Here is a 12721-nt window from a genome sequence, read left to right on the forward strand (position 1 = left end):
ATCACAGAATACAGTCTTCACATATAGCAGAGAATTGGTTACTGTATTATAAACCTAACTTTCAGTTACTTCACAAAAGCTTGATTGATGTTTATTTCTAGTATGAATGCCGTCTTGTTTAGCAAAGTATCACTGATATGTATAGAAATAAACTTTGCAAACATTTAACATAGGATAAAGTAATAGGGGCATTCTTTTAAAATTCTTCAACTTTTTTGTTTGATATTAAGGAGTTGTATAATAGGGTTATGTCAAGAGAGTTCTAGGTCACCTAAATCAAAGAGGTGACCTATTGCTATTTGCTTTTGTCTCGGTTGTTCAATCCTCTACAAAAATTCTTGTCCCCAGGGTTAAGGGTCTTGATGTTAGTGTGAGCCTCTATATAGATTATATAAGTAAAAATGTATGAATGTTTTAAAAATCTTCCGCTCTTCCCATTTATATTAAGCAGGGGATAAACTAGATGCATGGCTATGATATGAAACAGGGTACCTCAACCTAAATTGTGATATCCAAGGTCCCTGGGTCAGGATCGAGTTGCTTGGAGGGCCTCCTCCTTCCTTTAAGCCATTTTTTTTTTGTTTTCTGTATAAAAATGTACCATATGTGTATCATAAAAGATGAGTTCTGGTGTATTCTGGAAGTAATTTTGAATTATTTAATAAAAAGCATGGAAAACAGTACTTCAAACAGATTGATTAATAAATTTATTCATTAAAGAAATTCTATTTTTCAGAAAAAGGTGCGATATCCCTTCCCCTCTCCAGCAAATGCTTTGAATTTTTAAAGAAATAGCTCTTTTGAACAACAAAAATGTACAGAAATTTTAAAAGAAATTTTTTACAAATGATTTTCATAATCATGGATCAGAGTTCCTACTATGTGATGGTAGAAGATATAAAGTGTATAGTGACTGTATTAATTATACAAGTCTTATCACATCAGAGGAAGACTATATGTACTAATAATAAAAGCTGATTGTGTTTAAAATTGCTTAGCAGTCAGTTTTGCTTATTGCATATAAAACCCTTATCAATACTTAATATGTACATAAATTAATTTCTGTTTATTGTTTTTTCCATGTATGATAAATTTTCGAAGAAAAATGTATGTATAGATGCCGGACATTGATTTTATTAAGGATTGGGAACGAGGGAACTTCCTTTATTAACAAGTGTTTTACTTTATGTGCACTCCTTCTTAAATTTTAGGAGTGACAACTTATGTCTGTAAGAACAGGATACCACAAAAACACTTCTCATAGGTAACTACAATACATTCTTTAATCTATGACATCATTAAATCATCATTATGAATATTAAACTTTATTTATTTCAAAAGAGGATATTGTCATCGGAAATAGTGAATCACAACACTGCATGCAATACACATGTACTTAAGCTAGGGTAGAAAACATCCCAAAATGACACAACAATCACACACATGCATGCATGGAATTTTTATATACCGGTACCCGGTAGTAAACAATATACAAAGAAGATGCATTAATTAACATTCTGCCCTTATGAATTGTCTTGGCATACAAGCTTACTAATTTTTATTCTGAAAGCTGCATTATGCATAAAACTTTTACATTTTGTCTGGCATCTGTCTGAAATCTAAACTTCCACAATTTGCTTTAATGTTCTCCAAAACCAATGGTCCAATTTTAACCAAACTTACCACAAAGTATCTTTTGGTGAAGGGGCCAAACTCTCTTTCCCGGGGAGGTAATTAAAGATTTGTGAAATTTTTGATGATATATTTTTACTTTTCAATGACCACTTTGCAAGAAAAGATGAAACCCTTCATGAATTTCCTTCATGAATTTGTAAATTCAAGTTTGTTACAAACATGACCATCTGGGATAGGTTTGGGTCACAGTAAGGGAATATATAGGAGAACAAGATGGGTTTGTGAAACACTTATATGCACATGGCAGCAGCATAAAAGTTAGAAAAAGCTATTTTTTAGCATATAGGTCACAGTCAGTGTCACAAGGTCATTGACCTTGGTGTCATTTGAAAGTACATAATTAGTGGAGTATGCATACCAAATATGAAGTCTCTATCTCTTCTGGTTCAAAAGTTGTAGTGAAGGTTCAAAAAGGTTATTTTTAGCATATAGGTCACAGTCAACGTCACAAAGTCATTGACCTTGATGCCATTTGAAAGAACAAACCGGGATGGGGGGGTGTAATTAGTGGAATATGCATACCAAATATGAAGTCTCTATCTCCTATGATTCAATAGTCATAGCGAAGGTTAAAGTTGACAACAGACAGACAGGACAAAAACAATATGGACCCCTGATCTATCGATCTGGGCGCATAAAAATCTGCTGATGAGGAACAGATGAACCTTATTGACTCAGGTGAGTGTTGTGACCAATGGGCCTCTTGTTTAATTTTTGAATCTACATATGAAATAGCTATTTTTCTGGAACCACTACAAAATCACACGGTATATAGCACTACACAAAGATCCTAACTTCAAATAAAATTAAAGGCCCATTATCTTTCAACAGTATACAGTGTATACTGTTTGAAATAAGCCCAGTGGTTTTCAAAAAGTCAAAACAGTGAAAAGTTTACAGCCATTAGGACACCAGACACTTTGATTTTAAAAGCTAATTAAGATTTTACAGGGGTCTAATAAAGGCATTTAGCTGCCAAAGCTGGTGACTATTGTGGTGCTGTTCTTGAATACGAGATATCGACATTGTTCCCTGATTTTCACACTTTAAACTTGACTTCAACCTTGCAGCTCCAACCTTGACACATCCTCAAGAAAATTTGAGAACTGAGAACACAATCATCTTCAAAAACACTCACAAGTTTTCAATGTTTTCAAAGATTATTTTATTTCAGTTACTGTAAGTCACACCTGGATCACATATCTGTACTTTGAACAGTGAAACATTATTAATGTGTTGTCTGCTCAATATCTTGAGGAACCTTTTTTAAATGTGAAACTTGGAACAATGGTCTGCTTTGATGACCACTGTATTTAGGATCCTTGCCCTATGTACCCCCAGGTGCAACAAGAACTATTTATATCATAAGTAGATAGGTGTTTCAGGTCATAAGGTCAAATTGTATCAGACATGGAAAGATGTATTTTTAATATCTGAAAATATTTCAGTTGACAGACATAGAATTCGATACATTAATTCCCCTTAAAGAGTAAATGCATAAACACTACTGATTTTAGCTCACAAGGGGGGTCCTTAATTGGCACTACCAGTATCCTTATTTCATTTAGGAAAGAAAGAGCTTTCTTCATCTTTCCATTCAATCTTGATGAATGTAATATAAAATTCATATGACTTATGAAGGTAAAAAAAAAAAAATAAGAACGTGACATCAATATATTTATTCAATGCAAATCTTACGTTTACTTTTGATCATATACAGTACTGTATATCTAACAACATTTTGCTTTCACAAACCACATCATAAACATAGGAGTATTGGTTCAGTGTCACACAATGTCACACAGAAATTGTTAACTAATTAATCCATTTGATGGATTATTGTATTTTTTAAAATCAAGTTCTAATACTACAATTGCCTAATAAATTCTAATTAAATCTTTGAATTTTAATTCCTTGCTATCTAAACAAAATAAGCACTGCATGTAAACTAATCTGAACATTGTGTAAAAATAGATTTTGTACAACTTTAAAATATGATGATGCATTCAATCCACAACTCTTGATAGCTTTTTCAAATACGTTAACATCTTTCTATGATGTCATGCAAGTTTAACAATTTAATTTGTAGACATTTATAGATTTTTCCTACATATTTCAACATAATTCTTTATGGGGGAAATGTTTGAACAATCTTGAATCTCCACTATAGATGTTTATGTATGGTTGCTCAGCTGCAGAATTTTACACAGGAAATATATGGACTAGCTTAAACCGATAGCAAAAGGTCAGCCAAGTGAGTCAATTGACCTTAATACCTACCAATAGCACCAATGGCAAAAGAATATTCGGCTCATGTGAGTTTAAAAGATTCTTTAAAAAAATAGTACGACTCCAAGCAACATGCAAGTCTATACCATTCCCTACAAATGGTCAAAAATCAACTGTTAATTGAAATATACTGTTACCAAAAATAAAACGGCTTCACAGAGATAGATTAACATACATCCCTGTCATGCAGTATGAAACTGATGTTTACAAAGGCAAGTTTACACAAAAAACATTGTTCGTCAATGAATGATGAATTAAAACTGATGTACATTTTTCTGGCTTGCACATTCTACATACTTTGCTCTTTCAAACTTTTTGTTCATACTAAAGCTTCACACTGAAGATAAAAAAACTATCCTAGTTTATAACGATCATTATTGAGTTAAAGTCTTATATATGTACCATTATATTAAAATAATAATGGTATACCCTGACCAGTATTTCATAACCTGTTTAAGCATCTTCAAGTACTGGTATATTGTAGATTGATTTCAACCTGAATCAATATATCTCTGATCAAAACAAATACTGTTTCATCTCTCACAGTTTCAGTGAAATTCTGGTCTTGAACAAAATAATGAAACAATAACCTTACATCTAAAAACATAAACTTAAAAGATATGGTAATGATATCAATAATTATTGAATGGCACCTTCATGTTTACAAAGATGAAAAGTAGATGATAAAATAATGTACACATGAAAGTACAGTGGTAAGAACACAAACACAAAAACTATGTTAAAAATGGCACAGTGAATAATTTGGATAAAAATTAATAAAGTAAAAATGCACCATGAAATAGTCTGCCAACACCAAAAGTGTGTATACAGCAATTAATATAAAAATAAATGTAAATGTAAAATAACTTGCATAAAGGACAAAAATATAAAAGGAAAAAGTCTTAAGACAGCAACAAAATTTTCATTACTTTTTTCAATCATTGCACTAAGAATCTACAACCATCTAGCATTTGAAAGATGAATATAAAGATGAACAAGTCGGTGAGTTTTAATAATAGGCACCTTGGATACGGGCTGCTTCTTGCACGATTAGATTCTGGTTTCCTGGTAGTCTAAGATAAGAAGACACTTCTTTCCACTTTTTCTCTTTCTGCAAAATAAATAAAATACAGGGCTACTTTCTTAAAAAATAAAACAACAAATGCATGTCACAACTGTATTATGACAATGGATAATTTCAGCCTCTCCTTCCAATGTTTGGACCAATAATTATGAAGTTAGTTATACATACGTCCTTGATCTTTAGGTCAAGGTTATCCGGAACATGGTAATGTATGTTCCAGACCTCTGCCTCTCTCCAGGCATTGTCAGTGTTACACGGATCATCCATGTAGCCCTTGTAAATTTGTCCTGAAGTAAACCCTGTAAAGGGACCAGGATGGGGCTCCACAAACTGCTCAAAGAACTGAAAAACAGAAAAAAAAATTTCTCAGAATTCATATATACATGTACATTGCTAAATTATGTTTAAATTATGTACAAGTAAAGGAAACAGAAAAAATTAATGTAAAAATAGGTTTTAAATTACACAAATATGCATGTATACCTTTACTGCAGATATTCTAATACATGAATGTCATTTCTATACTAAGATTATCAAATTTAGTCTGGATTTACTTCTTAAAATTTAATTAATCATTTGTTGTTCCTTGTTCTCATATCTGAATCATTTGTTGTCCTGTTGTTACTGTACCTGAATCATTTGTTGTTCTGTTGTTATGTACCTGAATCATTTGTTGTTCTGTTGTTACTGTACCTGAATCACTTGTTGTTCAGTTGTTCTGTAATTATCTTACCTGAATCATTTGTTGTTCTGTTGTAACCAAACCTGAATCATCTGTTATTTTGTCATTAATGTTCCTATATCATTTGTTGTTCCGTTGTACTTGTACCTGAATCATTTTCCTACTGTACCTGAATCAATTTTTGTCCCGTTGTTACAGTACCTGAATCATATTCTTACTATACTTGAATCATTTGTTGTTCTGTTGTTATTGTATCTGAATCATTTGTTGTTCTGTTGTTCTTGTACCTGAATCATTCATTGTTCTGTTGTCATCATACCTGATTCATTTGTTGTTCTGTTGTTATTGTACCTGAATCATTTGTTGTTCTGTTGTTATTCATACCTGAATCATTTGTTGTTCTGTTGCTACAGTATCTGATTCATTTGTAGTAACCATACTTGAATCATTTGTTGTCATGTTGTTATTGTACCTGAATCATTTGTTGTTCTGTTGTAATGTACCTGAATTATTTGTTGTTCTGTACCTGAATTATTTGTTGTTCTGTTGTTACTGACCTGAATCATTTGTTGTTCTGTACCTGAATCATTTGTTATTCTGTTGTTACTGTACCATAATCATTCATTGTTCTGTTGTCATCTTACCTGAATTATTTATATTTCTGTTGTTACTGTTACTTGAATCATTTGTTGTTCTGTTGTTACTGTACCTGAATCATTTGTTGTTTTGTTGTTACTGTATCTGAATCACTCGTTGTTCAGATGTTACTGTAACTGAATCATTTATTGTTCTGTTGTTACAATACCAGAATCATTTGTTGTTTTGTTGTTTTTTACCTGAATCATTTGCTGTTCTGTCATGTTGGGGTCAAGCTTGGTCTCAGACTCCTGGAAAATGTTCTCCAAAAACTTCTTACAGACAGCTGAGTAGAGAGACATGTCACCATACTCCTTACCCTACAGAACACAGAACAATAAAACTTCCTACAGACAGCTGAGTAGAGAGACATGTCACCATACTCCTTACCCTACAGAACACAGAACAATAAAACTTCCTACAGACAGCTGAGGAGAGAGACATGTCACCATACCCCTTACCCTACAGAACACAGAACAATAAAACTTTCTACAGACAGCTGAGAAGAGAGACATGTCACCATACTCCTTACCCTACAGAACACAGAACAATAAAACTTCCTACAGACAGCTGAGTAGAGAGACATCTCACCATACTCCTTACCCTACAGAACAGAGAACAATAAAACTTCCTACAGACAGCTGTGTAGAGAGACATGTCACCATACTCCTTACCCTACAGAACACAGAACAATAAAACTTTCTACAGACAGCTGAGAAGAGAGACATGTCACCATACTCCTTACCCTACAGAACACAGAACAATAAAACTTCCTACAGACAGCTGAGTAAAGAGACAGGTCACCATACTCCTTACCCTACAGAACATAGAACAATAAAACTTTCTACAGACAGCTGAGAAGAGAGACATGTCACCATACTCCTTACCCTACAGAACATAGAACAATAAAACTTCCTACAGACAGCTGAGTAGAGAGACATGTCACCATACTCCTTACCCTACAGAACACAGAACAATAAAACTTCCTACAGACAGCTGAGGAGAGAGACATCTCACCATACTCCTTACCCTACAGAACACAGAACAATAAAACTTCCTACAGACAGCTGAGTAGAGAGACATGTCACCATACTCCTTACCCTACAGAACACAGAACAATACTAGTAAAACTTCCTACAGACAGCTGAGTAGAGAGACATGTCACCATACTCCTTACCCTACAGAACACAGAACAATAAAACTTCCTACAGACAGCTGAGTAGAGAGGCATGTCACCATACTCCTTACCCTACAGAACATAGAACAATAAAACTTCCTACAGACAGCTGAGTAGAGGGACAGGTCACCATATTCCTTACCCTACAGAACACAGAACAATAAAACTTCCTACATACAGCTGAGTAGAGGGACATGTCACCATACCCCTTACCCTACACAAAACAGAACAATAAAACTTCCTACAGACAGCTGAGTAGAGAGACATGTCACCATACTCCTTACCCTACAGAACATAGAACAATAAAACTTCCTACAGACAGCTGAGTAGAGAGACATGTCACCATACTCCTTACCCTACAGAACACAGAACAATAAAACTTCCTACAGACAGCTGAGTAGAGAGACATGTCACCATACCCCTTACCCTACAGAACACAGAACAATAAAACTTCCTACAGACAGCTGATTACAGAGACATGTCACCATACTCCTTACCCTACAGAACACAGAACAATAAAACTTTCTACAGACAGCTGAGTAGAGAGACATGTCACACCATACTCCTTACCCTACAGAACACAGAACAATACTAGTAAAACTTCCTACAGACAGCTGATTACAGAGACATGTCACCATACCCCTTACCCTACATAAAACAGAACAATACTAGTAAAACTTCCTACAGACAGCTGATTACAGAGACATATGTCACCATACTCCTTACCCTTCAGAACACAGAACAATAAAACTTCCTACAGACAGCTGAGTAAAGAGACAGGTCACCATACTCCTTACCCTACAGAACACAGAACCATTAATCAGGCTTATATCAAATGAAGTGACACTAACAGGGAAGTGAATTTCATTTCCCTGACTTTAAAATATATTGTCCTTTCCTGGCTCTTCATTATACATGTAAATTTGTTTCGCTTCATAATTAAAATACCGAATGAGTGATTTTGTGAAAATTATGATTTGCATGCTTATTGGTGGGTTTTTAAACAGTTTTTAATTTCTTAAAATTGAGGAAATAATATTATGCTATGATAAAGTAAAACTGAACTAGAATTATCAAAACAGGACTTATATTCCCAGCAGGGCAAATCAAAATACATTAACAAAACACAGTAAGTATCCAAAGATGTCCCACACTTGCAAGTTTAGTTTGTATTACCCTTTGAATAATATGCAGTATTAAAATTTCATCAAACTTACACTTGGCAGAGTGAACTCCCCTGATTCCTTCTTTTGAAATACAGCGACTTCTAGGACTTTTTTGCCGTCCACCGTGATGAAGTTCTGCTGGTTCTGACTCGTAGACAGAAATCTCTTCCATCTGGACACGACCAACATCACACAATGATTCGGCCCCCACCTCCTCAACTTCCCTCTTCCTCTCATACCAGTACGACCCATGGGATTTCTGTGAATATTTTTAAAATATACTATCATAGAAGACAGAAACTGAAAAGGTAATAAAACTAAAAACAAAAAAAAATTAAAACTTTAAGGGTGCTGACTGCGGTTTTATTGTGTGAAAACTACAATAGCGAAACTGTATTTTCATACCATATATAAGTTACATAAACTTCAGTGTACATGCAAAGTTTGGGGGAAATCTACCGTCCAGGTATTTTTGAGGGACCGTCTCAAAATACAGGTACATTTACTATAGGATTATATAGGAAAATGCCAATTTTTAGCACTTTAAGGCAAATTTTACAAATACTACAATAGATTTTTTGTTCAAACTATAATATTTGATGAGTAATACTATACTGTACATAATATGTAAGAAACACAAAATTCTACCGTCTTGTTACCAGAGGAGGCATCTCCAAATGCCAAAAATTAACTAATTTTCCTGTTTTAATAGAGTACTACAAAATATGACGGGCACATAGGATTCATATGAAAACAATAAAAATAATAAAGATATTCTCAAATTTCTATGTTTTAAATTTCAAGAGCATATGTTTATAACTTTTTATTTAATAACATTTTCATAACCCTTTTCTTAAAGAGCTTCAGTTTATCATAACATCAAGAACACTGTAACGACGTCAACCTACCTATATCAATTGCAAAATCGATTAAAAATCAGTTATATCAATTTGTAATTACATTTTTATATCTATAATTTCTTAATTTTGTTTAATTTTAATAATTAAGCAAAAAAAAGTTGCTTTAGAATAGTAAATACGCTTCGTTTTCCTATGATGCTTGAAATATTGCGCAATGGAAACCACAGTCGGCCCCCTTCAGGCAAATGCCCAAAACTGGGGCCTGAATGCTGAATATTAGAATTCTGGTAAGGGTCAAGAACTCATTGTGATCAAGCAAAAAGCTTCCCAAATGCATGCTTTGGTGTAAAGATGAAGATTTTCACAGCTGTAATGTATTTTTCAAAACACGACTAATTTCATCTCACCCTAGGGCCTATACACAATTATCTGTTGCAGTCTTGATATTACAAGACTTTTGAACTTAAACCAGTAATTGAAGAGTCTTACATTGGCATGTTGGATGAGTCAAGCTCATATCTTATTGGTAAACCATCCTTTGTGATCCAAGATACTCTGTTGATTTCTATGTTAGTCTCATTAATAACATATGTAGCTGACAGATTCCACAGGGGTTTCTGGTACCCATACGCTGAAAGTATACTGGTTCTCTCCTCCTGACTCTGGCTGCTGCTTTCCACACGCTGTCTGATCCTAAAGAAATATCAACATAAAAGAAAAAGTAAGGTAAATCAAATAACTTTTCCTGTCATGAATATTTTAAAGCTGATATGTGCTAGGTTATTTTGAGAAATATATGTTTATATAAAGAAAAATAATGCCATTTTTACCATTAAAAATCTCTTAGTTATCATTATTAATCTAGACTGTTTTAAGCTTTTTAATGTTAATGAATCCTTCATCCCAGAGAAGCCTAATATTAGTCTAGTTTAATCATCATCTATACTTACTCTATAAAATCAGGATCTACCAGACTCTGTATTGATTCTCTGTATTCATCCACAGGTTTGGTGTACAGGACAGGATCATAGGTAGGATAAGGTTCCTGTATAAAATATTTAACATGTAACAATATATCACCTTCAGATGCCTCTAACAAAAGAATGTAAGTTTGTGGAAGATGATACCTACTTCCCAATTGACATACTTGTCAAAGACAGGAAATCTCTGTATCTTGGTGTTGGGATACGGAGACTGACGACTAGCTATGTGTAGGGAGGTGGCAGTCTCTAATTCTGGACGGGCCTGGGGATCTGCAGAAACATACAAACAAGAGGTAGAAGAATCTGTGACAAATTTTGACAAACATTGCTGTCCAGTACTTGAAACATGACTCACATTTCAGAAAAGTTGCACAAGTAGAATGGCCATAGCATTAGTTCTCTGTGCCTTTTGCTCATCAGAGCAAGAGATGTGAAAAGTTAACAACTTGACAGATGGACAACAGAAAAATGATGAACAGAAAAGTTCACTTAAGCTTATAACCCAGGTGAGCAAACAAAATGTGTAAACCTTCAAGTTAATTCTGGAAATATTACACCAAATTAAGATACTGTAAATCACTTTTTATTCGTGAGAACTTTATTTTCGCATAATTACGTGAGACGGAATGCTCGCGAAAATTTCATTCTCGCGTATTATAGAATTCCTTAAGATTATATAGAGCAATGACCAAAATTCGTGAAAATTTTGTCTCGCTAATAAAGAGTCAATGACTTTCTCGCGAAAATAAGGTGTCGCGAAAGTTAAGTGATCTACAGTATTAATAAAGTCTTTGAATAAAAAAGAGATTTCCTGCATGAATTTGGTTCCCAGTAATTTTACTGGGAATTTTCTTTAGTGTTCACAGATTACAAAAACTCCATATGTGTAAGGATAATACTGACCAATTGTATCTATTTTGTGGGCAATCTGCTCCAAAGCTAAGCTACAGGCAATCAACTGTCTCTCCAGATTTGACATCTGCTCCGTCATTCTGTCATTAAATTCCCTCTGTAGTTTGGATTGTGTTACCAGCTGTTCTATTCTACAATTTAAACAATAGAAGAAGATAATTACATTATACAAAATTTAGGTAATCAAAATTTACAACCTTGACCTCTATGAAAATGTTCTGGTAATGCGCTTCACAACAATGGTCGCAGAGTAACTTTGTAATGGACCTGCTCCGAACAAACTAACCTGATCATTCATCTGAAAAAATGTCAGTAACTTCAGCAGGCCTGGTTCTGTATTCTTATGATCATCACTCATGTAAATCTGGTACTTCTAGGATTTTTATTTACTTAAGAATGGACTTGCTTTAAAAAAAATTACAATCTTGTCACTAATATATCCAGAAATATAGGAGAGATCAAGCAGCTGAAGGCATCCCTAGATTGCAGCAACCATGCCAGTCTGGCCACCTTAAGGCTTTTTGATATTTTTGATGTACTTGGGAATGGATCTTCTCTAAAAGCTAGTCATTCATCCAGCAATCCAGTTTAACTGTTTTGCAATTGGTTGTAAACATCCCTAGATACATCACCAATGAAAGCATGGTTAACTATGAACTTGCATTGGATAGCTCTTTTATCAAACCTTGGACTTATAGTTCCTGTTAAGGATTTGATGAAATCGCTATCCCAGACCTGTTTACCCATATCGTTGTCTCTCAGTATTTTTGTTTAGATTTGTCCGTGAGATTTGGCATTTGCCAGTAAGATTTCATTTTCCATCGATTTTACATATATAAATGGAGAACAACGGCTTTTCTGATTGCTAAAATATGGTTTAATAACTTGGTCGTTGTCATATTATACCACAGCATTTGGGCACCCTGATAACACCTCTGCGTTTGAAATTTTAAATTCTTTTTAAAGTCATTTAAAAGCGTGAAATTGAGATAGATCCTAAAGAAATACAGCTGCTGAATTCCGAACAACTGTATTTCGGATTTCCGTATATTCATAATAGCAAAACGTGAGACGTAATTTGGACTAAAAATCCGTATAAAATACGGCGAAATCGTAAGAGTAAACAGGTCTGCTATCCCACTCAGAGCCAGCTGATAGGTGTTTTTAATATATCAATGTGTAATAAAAGTATTTGTAAGAGTTGGTTAGTAAATTTTATACCCCTAGGTATATCTTT

General features: G+C 34.1%; 1 protein-coding gene across 1 annotated transcript in view; it reads right to left on the reverse strand.

The window, feature by feature from the left end:
* Positions 1–3359: 3359 nt before the first annotated feature.
* Positions 3360–12721, reverse strand: part of LOC134251678 (transient receptor potential cation channel subfamily M member-like 2) — a 38680-nt gene continuing 29318 nt past the window's right edge. Inside the window, exons 25-32 of the mRNA XM_062734084.1 lie at positions 11476–11615; positions 10721–10842; positions 10540–10634; positions 10079–10282; positions 8781–8988; positions 6587–6706; positions 5237–5410; positions 3360–5095 (exon numbers count right to left, since the gene is read on the reverse strand). Of these exons, the coding sequence (XP_062590068.1) occupies positions 4994–5095; positions 5237–5410; positions 6587–6706; positions 8781–8988; positions 10079–10282; positions 10540–10634; positions 10721–10842; positions 11476–11615 (1165 nt within the window). The 3' untranslated portion in view covers positions 3360–4993. The remainder of the gene's footprint in view (positions 5096–5236; positions 5411–6586; positions 6707–8780; positions 8989–10078; positions 10283–10539; positions 10635–10720; positions 10843–11475; positions 11616–12721) is intronic.

This window comes from Saccostrea cucullata, unplaced genomic scaffold (genome assembly GCF_032062105.1).
Source record: "Saccostrea cucullata isolate Sc308-1 unplaced genomic scaffold, CSIRO_AGI_Scuc_v1 ctg168, whole genome shotgun sequence".
NCBI lineage: Eukaryota > Metazoa > Mollusca > Bivalvia > Ostreida > Ostreidae > Saccostrea > Saccostrea cuccullata.